Raw genomic sequence first — 18,396 nt, 5'->3', positions numbered from 1 at the left:
TCTTCTTTCCTGATCAGTTCTAGTAAACAACTGACCAAAAGGACTCACAACGGTGCCCAGGCCAATTCTGCTTTGCAGTTGTACCAAGGAAATAGCATAGATTCCTTAAGAAACAGGGTAGCCGCTCTAAGACACTAACATATCGTTTGAAAATCCAGGTCTCTTGATGCAGTGAACCGCATGGCCAATAAGATACTTCTACTTTTAATAAAAAGTTCAAAGGTGTTTGACATTTTATTTTAAAAATAAAATTGGTGCATAAGTGCAAGGAGAAATCATTTCTGTCCAGTGCTCTATATCCATCTTCAACAAGCTATTGGAAACAGAAAAGAGGGGAAAAAATAAGAAATACATAATCATTAACTTCAACTTATCCTATTGTAGAGCTAAACCATGAACTACAAAATCTGGTGTTACAGGTAAGAAAACAGACCCTGGGCGCCTGCACAGCTCGGGTGAAAAAGCCAGGACTAGATGCGAGGCTCTGGACTTCAGGCAAAGCCTTTCCCTTTCCATGTTGCCAGGCTGCCAACAACCAGGGACTCAGACTGGAGAGTACAACACACGAATGCAGGACTACGGTGCTACGTGGCAAGTAATTCCCAGTAAACACAGGCAATGAACTGGGACACCAGTGCAAGTTACTGGGGAAAACAAAGCTTCCTCCTCTTGTTGGTGTCTGTGGGAGCAAGCCACCTGCTGTGAGCTGCGGCTCCCCTTAGACTTAGACTGACAGCCACTGTAAGCACTGCTCACCGACACTGCAGAGGAGCCTAGCTGGCGGGTGGGGTGTGAGGGCGCCTGGCTCAGGCGGGCCCCCCAGCCCTCACCCCACGGGCGTGGGCAAGGCGAGGGGGCGCGCGGGAGCGGCGGGGCCCAGGTCCGCGCTCAGGCCAGGTCCAGTTTCTTCTGCGCCGCCGCCAGCTGGTCCTGCAGCCTCCGCTTCCTCCAGTCCAGGTAGCGCCTCCGCAACCGGTTCGCCTGCCAGCCCACGAGCACCCCGGAGGCGAAGGCCAGCAGCACCGCCAGCTGCAGCTTCCTCTCGGACACGTCCGCCATCCGGCCGCCGGCGCGCGGAAGGGCCTCCGGGGGGACCGGGCCCAAGGCGCGCGTTCAAGGAGCGGAGGAGGCGAGCCCGGCGCCGCCTGCTGCGCGGTGGCGGACCTGCAGCGCCTGCACCGGGAGCGTGGGAGGGCTCTGACTTGCTGGGATGTCATTCCTAGGGTCACTTTTACATAAAACTCCTGACCAGATTGCAGACTCTCCTGTGGACGGGATGAACTAAGCAAGCATGTTGGAGAAGCCCCAATAGCAAAGCACTGATGTGGCCTCTAGGAACAGTGGCCACCCCAGCCAGCAGCCAGCCAAAAGCGAGAGCCTCCATCCTGCAACTGTCGTGAGAACGGAGCCCGCCTGAGCCATCCGCCTCCCATGGCCTGGAGTGAGGTGTAGGTTCTTGACTTCGTGCTGGGAAGATTTTACAGTACGCGTCCAGGTGATTTTGAGAGAACGCTTACTAAAGCTGGGACAGTGAAATAAAGGAAGGGCTTAGCATAGAAGCAGCAGCAGGAGAGGCGAGGAGGGGCTGCTTTGGCCCTGTAGAAATTTTATAGGAAAGAAGTGAGCCACGCTGGGTTGCCAGGACTCACTGCGAAGTAAAAGTCACAATGACAGAAGGGAGCCAAGGTGAGGCTGCTGTTAGCTCACTGAAAAGTGAGAGAACGGGCGGCCTTGGAGGCAGGTTCCGGTGCTAGCCCCGGAGGAGCTACTGCTGCCCACTGCTCCCCTGGTTGCAAGTCCTGTGGGGACCTTCAGGGTTTAGGGGAAAGAGAGCAAAAGTACATGCCCCAGAACAGGAGGGGTGTGGGCGTAGTCCAAGGAGAGCACACGGTGGGTCCTTTGCTTTGAGGGTTCTTATCTGTTTCCTCAAGGCGGGAATCCTAGGGGAGGGCCTCAGCAACATAGTCATCAGCTTCCCAGCTGTGTTCTTTAATACGCTGATGTGTCAAACTGAGCAAACAGAGCAGTGGTTCTCAACCTTCCTAATGCCACGACCCTTTAATACAGTTCCTCATGTTGTGGTGACCCCCGACCATAAAATTATTTTCGTTGCTACTTCATAACTGTAATTTAGCTACTGTAAACAATATGTAATTATATATGTGTTTTTCCGATGGTCTTAGGCGACCCCTGTAAAAGGGTCCTTCGACCCCAAAGGGGTCGCGACCCACAGGTTGAGAACCGCTGAAATAGCGGGACCAGCGTCATTTTCTGGTGAGCTTTACCTCTATCTTGGATTTGCTTGATTCTAATTTGGGTGTTTTTTTGTTATTTGTTCCCCTGACTTCATTTGTCCTGGGGTTTGGCTGGCATTAATGACACTAGCTGGGTTTCTGTTATCTCCCTGACCAGGGTGATTTAAGCTATTTACTTTTAGGAAGGAGAATTGTAAACCATTTGCTCTCAAGTGTCCTTGGTTAGGAAAGATAGATCTTGCAGTTTATTAGCAGGCTGTAAATTGCCTAATTGACCCCATTTGTCTAACCATCTGTCTCAGTTTCCCTTTTCCCACTTGTCAAAAATTCTCCTAACATCTAACTCTCCTGATTCACAACCACAGATCACCCAAACCACAATTCAGTGGCCACTTCTCTCAAGTTTCTAAGTCCACAGGCACCTGATGCCCACACCCTCCTCACACACACACTATCACTCAACCCCAAATGGTGGCTTCTGGTAAGACACCTGGCACCCACCTTGCTTATCCTGACCCCATCAAACCCCCACCCCCTAACCCCCATCCAGGAACACGTCTGAAGTCAGCAGGAGAGCACATGTCCACTGTGGTGGCACCAACATAATGACGGGTTCCCTCACACCGACTGCAGCGCCCATTCAGCTGGAGTTGCTGGCCCTCTGCTCTGTGGGCTGTGCAGCAGCAAGTGGCCGTGCTGGGGAGGCCCACGGGTCCAGAAGCTCCCTGTGGCCTCTCGGAGCTGAGGACGCCTGCAGCCGCAGCCACAGGAGATCCACCCTCAGTCCTACACCTGCAGGAAACTGAGTTCTGCCCACAACCGGGGTGAGATTGGAAGCATCTCCTTTCCTTGTAGACCCTCAGAAGAGACCACAGTCTCAGCCAAAAAAACCCTGGTTTTGTGAGCCCTGAATCAAAGGCACCGCTTATGCCATGCTCTGCTCCCGACTGCAGAGCTGTCAGACAGTCACGAATGTGTAGTGTCACTAAGCTAGTGGGGATATTGCTCCACAGCAAGGAATGACTACGCCATGTCTTTTATCAAATCAGGTTCTCCGTCCTTAGTTGATTTGTATAGAAGAAACTTCCTATTGGAGAGGGTGTCGTTCATAACACAATTTCCTGAAAGTGAGTTACATGTTGCCTTGATGGGAGAGTTCTCTGGGGCTCCCCCATGGTTCTGCTTGTCTTGCACGGGGCACTGTCTGCCCTTGTTCCCTGGTGTGTAGGGAACAGTTTTGGAAGAGCCTGTCAGCCTCTGGAACAAAGGGCAGGCTTGCTTTCAGCCCCAGGAGATACGGTCTCCCTTTGAGCCAACTGCAGATGTTCTTACTGCCCATTATTAAAAGATGTGGGTTTTTTGCCCAGAGTGGCTCAGTGGTTGAGTGTTGAACCATGAACCAGGAGATCACCAGTTCGATTCCAGGTCAGGGCACATTTTTCCCAAGTTGCAGGCTCAGTCTCCAATGGGGGTGTGCAGGAGGCAGTCAATTCGCTCTCATCATTGATGTTTCTCTCTCTCTCTCTTTCTCCCTCTCTCTCTCTCTCTCTCTCTCGCTCTCTCTCTCTGAAATCAATAAAATATGTTTTTAAAAGACATGTGTTCCTAAGCTGTTTCTTTTCTGTGATGCCACCCACTGTGCATGCAGACGTCACCTGGCCATCTTCACATCACCCTGTGAGAACTCAGATCTGTCACAAAAATGGTGATACTTCATTGCTATGTCATAAGTAATAGTCTCCTTTCTCTCTGACTGGAATGGGGCAGGAAGAAAGGAGCAAGCGAAGGAGGGAAGGAAAAGGCATGATCTGGCGCCCAGGGCAGGTGTAATCAAGGCCCAGGTTGCCTGCTGACAGTGGGCAAACCTGACTTCAAGGCCCAGCCCTAGTCAAAGATAGGACACACAGAACTTCTACAAGAGCAGAGCTGGCCAGTGCCCACAAGCCCTGTCGTCACAGGAAGGAGGGAGGGAGAGACTAGAGGTGGCTCACCTGTTTCACAGGCTCATGCCAGCGAGGATCTCTAACTGGGGTAGCTTCACCCTTGGGCTCAGGCATCCCAACCGCCATTAGTGGCGCCATCTCTGAATCCAGTACGGCGATGTAACCATCCTCACCCTGGGCCACAAGGGGAAGCTCCAGGTCCTTGGCCACTGTTCAGGGAAAGAGGCCTGGTCTCAGTTGGGCAAAAGCACTCATCCAGCCCTTAAACAAGATGGGGCTGCTGGTGACCGTCTTCACCACCTGTGGGGAGAAACTCCTGAGCCCATGAGCGAGCAGAGAGAAATCACGTCTTCACGTCATTGTTCGAGTCCCTGGATCCAGCCCTTTCAGCTATGGGAATCAATAAATTCCGCTTAATTAAGGTATTTCTGTGCTAACAGTTCTGTATCTTGCAGCTGTATGTGTTCTGACAATAACCTTGGTGTTCCAGGCCCTCACAGGCTGGGTCCATCCATGTCGTCACTCCCCTTCAGGGGCTGTCACCACTGCTCAAACACCAGCTCAGCGGTCCCCAAGCCTGTCGCTTTCTGCCTGTTTTCTCACCACTGATTACATCACTCTCATGAAAGGCTACCCGTTCTTCAAGGCCAGCATGACATCTCTCCTTCATGAAGTTGTCCTAGACCATCAGTCTCAAGGGGCATCAAGTGCGTGCCAGGTGTCAAGTTTCTGCCTCATCAGGTTTCCTCCCCTGACAGCCAGACTGGAAGGCCCTACAGGGCAAGGCATGTGTGCTAATAGCTACCTCCTTTTGATAGGTGAACGTTGCAAAAGAAAGCATGAAAGGCAGGTGACAGAAACTGTGTGTGAGTGCAAGTGCACACACGTGCAAATTTCCCTCACCACTCTTATTGAACACAGGGAGGAAACAGGTGGGAAAGAAAGAATATGGAACATCCTCTCCCTTATTAAAACAAAGCCCCCCTCCCCCAGGTCATTCCAGAAGGAAACTCTCCAACAGCAGTGGCCCTAGAAATCTAGGTGAGAACCCCCGAGAGTAAGGTCAAACCGAGGGGGGCAGGAACTGGGCCAGGGTGAGCTCACAGCATCAGGAAGTGCTCCTTAACAGGGCTGGCTGCGGTTCCGCTAGACAGAGCCAGGACAGGAAGCTTCCAAACAGGGCTGCCTGCGCCCTGCCCCTTCAGGCCCCATCCTCATAGAGCCCTGCAGCCCTTAAACAAGATGGAACAGATGTCTGTTTGAAAGTTCTTCCATTACCAAACTCTAAGACTGAGTTGGGCTCCGGGCCTCCATCTTTCCTGCTGCCCTTCACATCCTGCATCTTCTCATGCTGAGTCCTTCTCAGCCTGCAGCACTGGCTCCACTTGCCAGCTCATGACAGGTCGGCAGGGACTGGGGCTCCTGGGTTCCCCACTCCAACACCTGCTGAGACAACAGACTGGGGGCCAACTCTGACTGTCCTCCTCCTCCCCTTGGGCCGGGTTCCAGGACTCCACACCATTTCCCATCCGTGCCTTCCTTCCCAGGTCCTCAGACTCTTCACTAACACAAGGCTCCCTCCTCACACTGTCACCAGTCATTAAGAAAAGCCTGGTAAAAATAAATAAATACAAAGTTGACCCTTTCTTGGCCTGGCCAGTGTGGTTCAGTGGCTGGAGCATCGGTCACAGGTTTGATTTCTGGTCAAGGGCATGTACCTGGGTTGCAGGTTTGATCCTGAGCCCTGGTTGGGGGCATGTGCGAGAGGCAACCAATCGATGTGTCTCTCTCACATTGATGATATTTCTCTCTCTCCCTCCCTCCCTTCCACTCTCTCTAAAATCAATGGAAAAAAATATCCTCGGGTGAGGATTAACAAAAAAGAAAAAGAAAAACCGGATCCTTCCTTTTTTTTCTCAGAACCCTTCTAGGGCTCCCCACTGCTTTTAGTGCCTTCAAAGGGCCCCCTCACCTTGCTAACCTCTACTCTTGCCACATCTTGGCCACCAGTTGTGCCTCACTCTTGCTAGCCCCTCCTCAGGAGTTGCCCCCACCCCACCTCCGAATACTCTCACATTGAACCTGGCTCCAGCTGTCATCAGGAAACCTTTGGTACTCAGGTCAGAGCCTCGGGCACAGCCTGCTTGGCACAGCCCCTTTCCCAGCTGTCCACTGGACCACTCACTGTCTTTCCATGGACAAGTCCATCTCCAGAACTGAGAATATAAAGCTCTTGGAGACAGGGTCCTGGGGGTCCTCCTATTTCCCTCATGGCATCTCACATGCTTTGGACAAAGCACAAGTCACAGCAACAATCACTTATCAACAATCATTGGTAAATTCCTGAAATGAAATGGGAGAGGACACATTCCTAGCCCCCGAGAAAGATGTGTGCTCTTCCCAGGAATAAAAATAAAAATGTTTAAAACCACCAAAACAGACTGTTCCTCGAAGGGAGCCCTGAGATCTTTTACTGTGGTGCACATTTGGGGGCCCAGCATGTCAGCTAACTGTAGAAATGGATGAATGGAATGTGGGTAGCCCTGCAAGGAACCGACACTGAGGCTCTCCTGCAGGTCACATCCCAGACTGTTGGCACTCACACGCCTCTCCCAGTAAGGAAGTAACCGCCCCCTATGGTTTCAAAAGAAAGTAGTGTCTTTGGCAGTCCTTGCCCTGGGGTCTATTTCTCCCCATACAGGACCAGAATTATCTCCCTCAGCTCACCCACTTGGGCTCCACGGGGCCTGGTTATGGGAGGGTCAACTAGATGAGCTTCCAGATAGAAGCGCCTGGCACAGAGTGGGCACATGCACTCCCTCTGACGCTGTTTATACAGATGCATTTTTATCAATCTCAGAGAGGAAGTGAGAGAGAAACATCAATGATAAGAATCACTGATCGGCTACCTCGTGCATGCTCCCTTGCTGGGGAATCAAGCCCTCAACCCAGGTACGTGCCCTAATCAGGAATCGAACCGGGACCTCCTGGTTCATAGGTCGACGCGGTCACGGAGACACACCAGCCTGGCCCTCTGACATTTTAAATTACACACTTCATCAATTTCTCCTCTTCTCCAAGAGGATGGGAGCAAGCCAACTCAGGGAAATTGTGACAGAAAAACGACAGGGAGCCACTGGCATTTACATTCTTACTTGTGGTTTCTGTTCATTTGTTTTGTTTTTGCTTTTTATTTTATTTTTCCTAGAAAAAAAGAAAAAACACAACCAGGGGGATTTATATGATACTGTCAGGATAGCAGGGGGAAGAGAAAGGCCGGAGGTGTGGACAGTTAATAAAAAGTGGGTTCTGAATTACATGGAACAGTCCACAGGATCATGTCTGAGGCCTCACGAGATGACCGGTCATTTTGGCATGCGTGTCCGGTGCTGGGTCTCCTGCTCTGCCCCTCAGACACCCAAGCACCCAAGGTCAGCAAGAGCTGGCCACACCCTAGATATCTGCCAGACAAACTCGGACTTGACAGAAAGACAAGACAATGTAGCTCCTTGGCTTTGTGCGCAGCATCACACGCAGTCTTTCTTGCTCACGGTGGAGTCTGGGGTGAAAGTCACTATGGGACACACTTTGGCATCACAGTGAACTCCAGGCAGCCACCCATTCATGTGCAGACATGGTCTTCCCACCCACACCGGTGTCTGTCCAGACATCCCCAGGCGGTCTGGCCCAAGGATGAGGCACAGAACGTTCCTTCCCAGCCACCACTCAACAGCGGTGTCCACTCTCTGGCCTTGTTCGGTCACCTGCAGGAGGAGAGTGGGACCCATCTGCTTTTCAGCTCCGCAATGAACACTGATTCCAAAGACGCTTGGCCATCTGGATCCACACGGAAGGTTTCTCAAATTTCTCCCACTTTTATGCTGATCTCAGGGCAGAAAATTCAGCCAGACCCGGAGCCATAAGTGGCAAACAGGAAAGCCAGAATGATGGCTGGGCAAGAAAGAGCCCGCAAGTAACACAATGCAAGGCCAGAGGACATTCAAGAAGGGGAGGGGGCATGCAGCAAGCTGTTGCCCCAAGTCACAGTTTAGGGGAGGCACTAAGCCTGAAGGACACAGCCAGATCTGCCGTCTACGCCTCCCGCAGCAGGGCCACTGGTTGTGATTCCTATGTGGAGAGTGCCCTGCTGTGACCTCTGTTCCTGCACGGAGGCCAGGTTACATCTCAGTCCACAGTCCTGAGGAGCACCACGCTGGCCAGCCAGCCAGGCCATAGTCCTCAGCCCCTCTGCTGATGGGGCTCTGGGTTCCACAGGAAGGCCCTGGGAGCAAGGGAGCAAGGGAAGAGGGATGCATTCTGCTGGGAGAAGTTCAGGGAGAAACTACTGTGGGAAGGAGCTGTGGCTCAAAACACTGCAGAGCCCAAAAGAATAGGATAAACATCGATAAAATGACAAGTCTTGTCGCTAGTTTAAAAACAGATGATTGTTGCTGTTGGTTTTGTTTTTTCCTTTTAAAACCACTCAATTTTAAAAGGTGAAGGGGCTGGAGAGGTTCAGCCCCTTCACTCTGATTCTTTCTGGGCACCAGGAGGTCTCAGGCCCATACCCACTGCTCTCCTTGCCTGGGCTCCAGCCACCTAAGCCAGGGCAGGGTGGGGACGACTTGCTCTGCTTCCCAACAGCAATTTCGTCTCCCCGTCAAACCAGAACACGGAGGATGGGAAGTCCAAAGACTAAAGTGCAGAGATTTCCAGAGCGGGCGGCCTGCCACTGGGCACTCTGAGAAGGAATGGGGCAGGGTCAGCCCACAGCTGCAGCTGTGGAACCCGCTGACCATTATGAAGGAAGCCTGCAGGGCACAGTCCCCTTTCCCTTGGGCCCTGTTGACACCTCTCTCTGAGACAGTCCACTGTCAGTAGCTCCCCAAGGAAAGAAAGTTCTGGTCTGAAAGATATGGCCCATGAAGGGAGAAAACTTGTATGACCATCCCTGGTTGGTAATGACTAGTGACCTCAGGGACAGGAAGGTGGCAAGAGGGGAAACAGTGCATGATATAAAATCCATGAACCCCAGGTTTCAAGAGCAAGGATACATGAACAACCCAAAAGGCAGTCTCTCTCCTGGGGAAGGTTTGGTGAAGATGCTCAGGATCCTACCAGTGAGGCCTGCTGGGGGAAGGCGCTCCTCGGGTGGGAGGAGCCACCAAGTGGGAGCAGGGAGGAAGAAGGCCTAGGCTGGCATTAGGGTGTGTAGGCCGGGGGCGGCTGGAATTGGTTGATGACCTCATATTCCGAGGGGTAGGGCTCGGTCTCCTCCATCTCAGACAGCAGCTCCAGCGCCTGCTCCTCCTCCTCTGTCGGGTAGTGGCGTAGGAGGTTGGCTGCTGTGGCCAAGATTGAGGCTCCACCAGCTCCTGCCACCAGGTAGAAACTAACAGCAAAGGTGACATACACCTGGGAACCATGGTACTTCTTATGTTGCTGCTGCTGGGCCAGGATGAGTTCGGAAGCCCAGTAGGAAAAGCCGATGACGGTCGCACACTGCAGGACTGGGGGACAGAGGGACAGCACAGAAAGGGTTAGCAGGCATCCTGCAGCTGGGATGATTAAGGAACCAACTGCAGCCTCTCCACTCAAACCCCAGTGTCAGAGAACCTGCGTGGCCCTGGATCCTGCAAGGGGGAGCTCTCTAGGCCTTCCTAATGCCACAACCCTTTAATACAGTTCCTCATGTTGTGGGGACCCCCAACCATAAAATTATTTTCGTTGCTACTTCATAACTGTAATTTTGCTACTGTTATGAATCGTAATGTAAATATCTGATATGCAGAATGTATTTTCATTGTTACAAATTGAACATAATTAAAGCATAGTGATTAATCACAAAAACAATATGTAATTATATATGTGTTTTCCGATGGTCTTAGGCGACCCCTGTGAAAGGGTTGTTTGACCCCAAAAGGGGTCGCGACCCACAGGTTGAGAACCACTGCTCTAGGCCATGGGGTTCTTGGACGAAGGCTGGGACAGATGCACGACCCTGTCTGGGCCAGTCAAGTCTCTTCATCTTAAGAATCTGGAGGTTGCCGAAACCGGTTTGGCTCAGTGGATAGAGCGTCGGCCTGCAGACTGAAAGGTCCCAGGTTCGATTCCGGTCAAGGGCATGTACCTTGGTTGCGGGCACATCCCTGGTGGGAGATGTGCAGAAGGCGGCTGATCGATGTTTCTCTCTCATCGATGTTTCTAACTCTCTATCTCTCTCCCTTCCTCTCTGCAAAAAATCAATAAAATACATTTTTTTAAAAAAGAATCTGGAGGTGGAACCTGAGGGCTGCTAGAAGTTACTGAGTGCTTGAAAGACACAGACAAGGCCATGCAGTTTGGGACTGGAGTCTGCACCACCACAAATCAAATCAACACCCAGCCCAGTCATGGCAGAGGCTAGTCTGTGAGGAAGCGAAAGGGGAGGAAAGAATCCAATGAGACCAGGAACTCGAGGGGAGACACAGTGAGACACTCTGCTCATTCCAGGCCCCAGGAGCCCAGCTGAGCTTCAAACCCAGTTCTTGGAGAGCTGGGAGATTTCTTGGGGAATTCTAACAATACTCCTTCCTGACAGCTGGGCCAGGTGCACGTGCAAATGACGAAGGCAAGCTGCTATCACGCCAGTGCTCCAGGAAAGGCTAGGGTTGAAATGAGCATCTGGACCAAAGCCTGCTCAGAGAAAGCCCGCCATCCCCACCTACAACTCCAGGCGGTGCTCCCATCCTGTGGCAGCTCCTCCCCTCGGGGAGCAGTCCTGGACTTACCTGTGAGGATGTGGGCAAAGGCATAGCGACGGGTGATTTTCAGGGCTGGATGTTTGGGCCCAAAGACATCTAGGAGGAATGCGGAGAGACTACACAGGATGCCCAGGAAGCAGAAGGTGGCAATGACCCGCAGGAGCAGCACCGTCTGGGGATTCATGCAGAAGTCTGTAGGGGGAGAACCAGATCTTCAGGACCCCAAAGAACACCTTGGAGTCCCCACCTGGGAGGAGTTTGTCCCCCTCAGCCACAGTCCTGGAGTGCCAGGGGAGTCCTAGAGAAATCGGTCATAACTCTTGCTCCCAGCTGGCTCAGGAGGTGGAACAGCACCCGAACTGGCAGACAGGAACCCTGGTCACTGCTTCCATGCACTCAACTCCTTCCCTTCCAAAAGAACCAGTCTAGCCCCGTCAGTGTAGCTCAGTGGCTGAGCATCGACCTATGAACCAGGAGGTCACGGTTCGATTCCTGATCAGGGCACATGCCTGGGTTGCAGGATCGTTCAAGATTGATATTTCTATCTCACTCTCCTTTCCTCTTTGAAATCAATAAAAAAATAATAAATTAAAAAAAAAAACCTAATCTAAGTGCAGGCCTCCACTTCGTTGTACTGGCCATGATCTTCTAAGCATTTTTAAAGACGCTGACAATTAATCTGACATGTCAACCCATTCTCCTGGGCTTCAGGAGGAGCCCTCTAACTGCTGCGCTGAGATGGCCAGAGAGGCAAGGCCAGAGGCCGATCATGTCGCTTCTCCATTCAGCCACTCATTCATCCCCGTTTGTGTTCAAAAAGAATCTGAAGCCATTTAGAAAAATGCATCCTTAAAGAGTGTACTAAATAAGTTAGGAACAGTGGTAGGCTGGACCTTCACATTTATTTTTGTTCACTCCCTGAACCCTACTAAGACAAAACAAAACAAAACGTTTTAAAGACATAAACCCACACCACAGGGAGAGGGACAAAACAAAATTCTGGAAACTGGAACATAAAGGGGCTTAGAACTGCCTTAGCAGACTGAGTATGCTGAAGTGTCAGCCAGAAGTGGGAAAGCTAAGACACAACTAGATTTATACCACGAATGCCTGAAGAGCTCAGAAACTGAGCACCAAACGCCTTCTAAAATGAGTGCAAAGCCAGTCAGGGTGCACATTCCACCAAAGCGAGGGAGCAAACCAAGGCCAAGGAAGATGCTGAAAAAGGAGACCCCACATTCAGAGTCCCCTAGGGTCACGGTGAAGGCAGAACCCAGGACAACTGTACACCAGACACACAGAGCAACCTAGATTCCCTCTAGGCCGTCATATCATTCTTATTCTTTTAAATTTCGCCTAAATAGTGTCAGACCCCTGTGATATCTGTGCAAAATGCCACAGCTCCCAGAAACAGACAGAATAAAGGCTGATCTGAAAAGAAGCTGTTTTAAGCTTCAATAAAAAGTAGGAAATGTGCCTTCCCCTCTCTCCTCTATTCCAGCCACCGGCGAGCTCTTCTTTCATTTAGTTCATGGGTCAAGTGATTTAGGAAAATCTGGAAAGCACTAGCTTAGACTACAGCTCCTTTCCTGAGTCTTGACCACAGGCTGAGGCTGGGAGATGGTGGTCATCACTCTCCAGTGCGCGTGTCAGTCACCGGGTGCCAGCTGAAAGCATTTGCCCAGGCCCCAGAAATTCGAAGCTCTCAGTCTGGAGCAGGCCTAGGAATCTGGATTTCAATAAGCAGCCCAGGTAATTCCACGCAAGGTGGCCCACACCTTACACTCCAAGAAACACAAATCCTGGGCCTGGAGGCCAGGGGACTGAGAAGAAAAGGCCAAGAACCCAGGGTGTAGACCTAAACCCAACAAAGCAGACTCAAACCAAGTCAGTGGCATCATGGGTGCTTGGCAGAGGGCCCGGCATCCAGACCACAGACCAGAGCAGATACCAGGAGACCCTGGGCCTTTGTGACAGCACGCACTCCCTGCCTCAGGCTCCGAATTCACCAGGCAGATGGTGGCTGAGCCCACTCCAGACTCATGCTGTGATCTGGCTTTAGGTCATCCACTAAGCTGTCCTCAGAGCTATCTGTCACTCTCTTGTCAGCTGACCATTTGTATGGACGCAATCATCCAACCTGGTGTTCACTGACTACCAGGAGGCTTGTCTGTGTGATGGCTCTGCCAGTGACCAGGCCCAGGCTGCGTTTCGTCCAGCCCTACATAGCCTGAGACTGTGCTGTGGGCCTGCAGGAGGTTTCGCTGAAGGAAGAGCTCTGGAAACGGGACTGTCTCCTGGCTTTACTTTGAATATTGTTAAAAGCTCTCTGAGATAGTTCTTCTGGATCCACGTGGCATGAGCAGGGATGGGGCAGGATGAAAGTGTTCTTTCTAGTGCTTCCAAGAATAACCTGGAGCAGCAGGGTGCAAGGGCTTGCAGCACACTCCACTCTGCAGCAGGCTGTGCTCAGATTACTTAACACATTGTGGACCAGTAGTTTTATTGTTAGCCTTACCCAGTGGCCAGGTAAGTTTCTATTGAACGAGTACAAAAAACGTTTTACATAAATGTTAAAGGCACACTTTAAAATTAAATACCCATTGCATTTTGAAGTTATTTATTACATGTTCTTATAAGTTAATATCTTTTTAAAGAATTCTTGAGATTGGCCAAAAGCCTTAGAACAGAAAACACGAGAGTTCTCGTGATCCGTCCACAAATATGGCCAGGCACTTGGGCTTTAATTGCGGCTCTTAAAAATCCACTAAGTTTTGACCAGCCAGTGTGGCTCAGTGGTTGAGCATCGACCCAGGCACCAAGAGGTCACTGGGCTGATCCCCAGCAGGGGGCCTACAGGAGGCAGCAGATCAATGTTGATGTTTCTCTCTCATCAATGTTTCTATCTCTCTTTCTCTCTCTCTCTTTAAGAATCAATAAAAATATATTTTAAAAAAACACTAAGTTTTAATTTAACAACTAGTCTTAACTGCAAAAAAGTAACACTCAGTAGCTTCAAAGCTACTTTCCTAGGCTGCATATTGAGTACAGGATGTCCATTTTATTAACATCCTTAAAAATGTACATCTATTATATACACTCCCACAGGACTCGTGTTCCATAATACACTTATCCTATATAATCTATAATAATAAAAGCGTAATATGCTAATTAGACCGGATGACCTTCCGGACGAAGCCGGGCCTGCGAGGGAAGCCCGGGCCCCAGGTGCCTGCTGGTGGCTAGAGGGGAGCCTGGGTCCTGGGTGCCAGAGGGAAGCCGCTGTCGGCAGCCGGGGGAAGGAAGGCCTACTCTTGCACGAATTTCATGCATCGGGCCTCTAGTAATATAATAAAAGGGTAATATGCAAATCGTCCGAAGGGCGGAACAACTGGTCGCTATGACGTGCACTGACTACCAGGGGGCAGACGCTCAATCCAGGAGCTGCTCCCAGCCTGCAGGCCCCAATTGCCCAGTCGGGGCCTGCTGGCCAACCTCTTGGTCCCTTCCCCTGGCCGCAGGCTCTGATTGCCTGATGGGGAACGGGGAGTCAGGGGTGGGTGGTGGCGGACATGGGCGGCCACCAGTCGCCCCACACACTGAGGGTGACCGGCGGTGGGAGGTGGAGCTGGTGAGCAGCAGGAACGGCCAACCTCTCAGTCCTTCCCCCCTGCGGCTGGCATTTTTTCCCACAGCCAAGACACAGGCCTGCCCACAGCTGCAGACAGTTGCTCCTCACTCCTCCCCACCTGCTCCCTGAGGGAGAGGGAGAAGTCATCAGCAAGATAGCAGGCATTGGTTAGGTGGGTTGTTGGAGAAACCTGAATCCTAATGCTACTGAATTCTAACCCTGTTCAGAATTCCGTGTTCTCTGCTTAAAGCACCTGATCTTACCCTCCTCAGTGGTGATGCAACCTGAAATCTAAAGGGACCCTTTTGTGAGATGGGTTGTCGTGCCCCAGGACCCTGCAAGTAGAATCCTCCAGCAAATAAACGCAGTGAACATTCAGGCATGACCAGAATGACCCTGATAGTGTCACTGGCCCCCTGGAACTCTCTCGGGCATTGGGCTCACACCCCATCCCTTATCTGAAAGAAATTCCACACAAAAGCACCTCCTACAAACGGGCCTCCACTGGCGGGGGATCACGGGCTTGAAGTATATCCTGGGCCGGGCCCACCTCGGGTACAAGATGGCAAACAGGGGACCGGGGGTGGGTGGCAGTGGCAGCCAGGGAAGATGTCCCTGATCTCAGGCCAGGCCTAGGGACCGTACCCATGCATAAATTTTGTGCACCAGGCCTCTAGTTTTCATAATAAGGAAGCGTCTCAAATGATACAAAGCATCAGAGAGAGCATCCCTCCCGAAAGACAAACATTGTTGGCAGTTTCTGTCCCCTCCAGGAATAGCCTGTGCACACTGACAGGTCAAACATGATCTTCGTTAAGCCTCACTCTGGGGATCCATCATGCAGCTCAGATGAGGGAGTGGAGGTTCCAGGACATTAAGTGACTTCCTTCAGGTCCCACAAAGCAGGACTAGACTCCAAACCAAAGCCAGACTCCCAACCTAGGACAGGCTCCCTTGCATTGTGATGCCCAGAATCACCCATGGAGACAATGCATCAAATGCTAACACGGGGCATGTGAGTGGTTAGTATAAATGCTCTCAGAGCCACCCTCAGAGCCAGTAGCTGCTGAGCGCAGAACAGCTGAAAGCACAAAATCCCTTCTAGGCAAAATATGTTTGGGCCATTAGGCCAAGAGAAGTGCTCATACCGGGAATTATTAGGCAAAAACTGGTTGATATGGTCTAAGCCTCTGCAGCCATCAGAAGCAGTAGGGAAATCAGGAAGGCACTGGACTTGGCACCAAATCCGAGACCTACCATAGCCTATGTGTTACCTTGAACAAGTCACTTAACTGCCCTTGGTCTCTGCTCTCTCATCTGTGAAATGAAGGCAGTGCCGCCTGCCCCATCTACAGGGGCGCACTGAGAGGGAACGCTCAGCAGCCTGTGTGGTTACTGCCCCGCTCCCTCCACGCGGGGCCACAGCAGTGTCAGCCCTGGTGTGTCCTTCCTGCTGATAGCCAGTGTGGGCCAGAGAAAGCGCCCGCTAAAGCCAGACTAAGGATGTGCCCCGCCAGAAGAATGATGAATACGGGCAAGGGCTTTTGACCCAAATTCAAACAAGTTTAGTTTCGATGTGACTGCCTTTCTCCACTCCAAGGCGGTGAGCAAACCCTCGGGCTGAGTGGAAAGCCAAATGTGAACGTCCCTGGGAGAGATTCTAACAGATAGCCCAGGATCTGCCCCACGGCCCAGGCGGTCTCTCAGCGGGTCTCAGCGCACAGAGAAGACAGGCAGAGCACCCCGGACCCCTCAGGCCAAACTCAGGCTCGCTCCTTCCCTGCAGACGTCAGAGTGGAGGGGAGGACCACAAATATCTGCTCCCTTGAGAGGGCTGCTAAAGGGAAACAGAATTCCAAATGTGTGCAGGCACTATTTTATTTGTGAGGAAAAAGGATTCATGGGGCAAGGTCATTTTAAATTCAAACCAGTGCACTCACCACACTCTGGTCAGACAGAACCATCCTCACTTCCAGTGGTGCTGTGGCCTGTTTATTTTGGCAACTACTGCTCGACTGGCCCCTCCAGTCACCAAAGAAGAGGAAGCTGCTGTGTAATAGGATCCCAAAGCACTGACTGTAGCCCAAGGTCACTCACTGGTGAGTCATGGGGCAGGATCTGTTTTGAAGGCCTGGCTCTTCCTGTCTACCTGCCCCCTGCTCCAGCCCCTCCCAACCCAAACAGGCTGGAGGCAGGAAGACTGAAGTGGCCTCTGGCCAGTTCCCTGTTTCTGTCCCACTACCCTTCACTCCCCTCACTGGAGTTCCTGTGAGTTAGAGACACTGCCCCAACACCCTGGCCCCAGCCCCGTCCTTCCCAGCACTCATCCGCCCCACCTGCATAGCCTCTCCCCACTGAGACTTGAGCTTCCAGACAGACTTCCAACACAAGATTCCAACAGGGCCCCCTGGAGTGCCTGGCTGGCCCATCACCAGAGATACCAATGGTCCTAGCCAAGCTGCCTCAGAGGACAGGCCCAGCAGGACCTGGAAGTGCCAATTGCATCAGTCACCACCCCTCTGACAGACTGGCCCTCTGGTTGGCCCTTGAACTTCCAGTGGCAATCGTGATTCACGTGACTTCAAACCCCAGACTTCCTCATTCTTCAAAGGTACTTCCCAAGGCTGCTGTCAGTGCTGCCCTTCGCTGCCACACGAGAGGCAGAGGGGTTAGTGTGCAGAGGGAATGACTATCGGGGGCCCCCCTGCTTGGGGCCACTAGAGGTCTGAGCATATCTCTGGACCTGAGCCCAGGCTGAAGAACACTGTAAGCAGCTGGCACCCCTGGGAAGTAGAAAAACTCAGGATGGAATCATTCCAGGCAGCCTGCATTTGCTAAAGCCTCCGGGGCTCTGCGAGTGACAGATCTTGCCTCAAGATCACCAACCTGAGCCGGAACACACCGAGATGATGAGGAATAAAAAGCACAGCTTGGGCTGGGCTTGTGAGAAAAACTCAACTAGAATGGCGAAGTAAAAAGCCGAGGACAGCTTTGACAAAGGGGAAAGAAGCTGAGGGCACTAAGGTGCAAGGTAAGAGTGGAGGTCGTGCCATGGAGATCAGCTGTGTGGCCTCGGGCAAGTCACTTGACCTCCCTGAGCCTAAGACCCTGTGAGGTGGTGGTGATGACAGTACCAAATGAAGGTGCTGTTTAGGAGAAACTAAAGGCAGGCATGAAGTGTGCTGAGCACAATGCCTGGCACTCAGGGGGCTGAGAAACAGGAAGGTACAGCTCCAAAGCCTGCTGGCCCAGCTCACTCCCTGTCACCTGCAGAGACTTGGCAGAGTCTGTTCTCCCTTTGGAAGTATCTACAGGCACCAGACTGACTTCCATGCTAGGACATCTGTTAAGTCCTGAGGATCAGCACAGTCACACAGGACAGCATGTCTAAAGGCCCACTGAGTACCAAAAACCAACCACTACAGAGAAAGGGGAGAAGCAGAGCCATCAGAAGCAAACTATCAACTCTCTTATGAATGGACAGCAAGTATTCCTAGCTTGCAATGGCCAAGGAGATGGCCACAGGTCGAAACTGTCCATGGGTTAAGATCCCTAAACACATGAGCAAATGTTAAGGTTAAGGCAGTGGTTCTCAACCTTGGCTGCACATTAGAATCACCTGAGAATCTTTTTAAAATCCTGATTTCTGGGCCTCACCCTCCAGAAATTCTGTTTCTTTGTTATGGGATGGGGCCACAACATTAGTAACAAAGAAACAGAATTTCCGGAGGATGAGGTCCAGAAATCAGGATTTTAAAAAGATTCCCAGGTGATTTTGATGTGCAGCCAAGGTTGAGAACCACTGGGTTAAGGCAATGTGCATT

The 18,396-nt window shown here is 51.7% G+C and overlaps 1 protein-coding gene across 10 annotated transcripts in view; it reads right to left on the bottom strand.

The window, feature by feature from the left end:
- Positions 1-208: 208 nt before the first annotated feature.
- Positions 209-18,396, bottom strand: part of TMEM127 (transmembrane protein 127) — a 21,438-nt gene continuing 3,250 nt past the window's right edge. For 3 of the 10 annotated variants that reach the window (XR_002826245.1, XR_002826247.1, XR_002826251.1), the window contains exons 3-6: positions 10,969-11,133; positions 9,317-9,708; positions 4,247-5,641; positions 209-313 (exon numbers count right to left, since the gene is read on the bottom strand). Coding sequence is in view for 1 of the 10 variants with exons in the window: in XM_014468114.2 (XP_014323600.1) it covers positions 9,401-9,708; positions 10,969-11,133 (473 nt within the window). In the remaining 9 variants the exon portion in view is untranslated. Of the gene's footprint in view, positions 314-1,078; positions 1,523-4,246; positions 5,642-7,020; positions 9,709-10,968; positions 11,134-18,396 lie in introns of those variants that run through there. The other 7 variants (XR_002826248.1, XR_002826250.1, XR_002826246.1 and 4 more) reach the window with 7 other exon arrangements.

The sequence above is a fragment of the Myotis lucifugus genome, unplaced genomic scaffold, assembly GCF_000147115.1.
Source record: "Myotis lucifugus unplaced genomic scaffold, Myoluc2.0 scaffold_430, whole genome shotgun sequence".
NCBI classification, from domain to species: Eukaryota; Metazoa; Chordata; class Mammalia; order Chiroptera; family Vespertilionidae; genus Myotis; species Myotis lucifugus.
The sequence above is the reverse complement of the archived record's forward strand: the minus strand, read 5'-3'. Positions and strand labels throughout refer to the sequence as shown.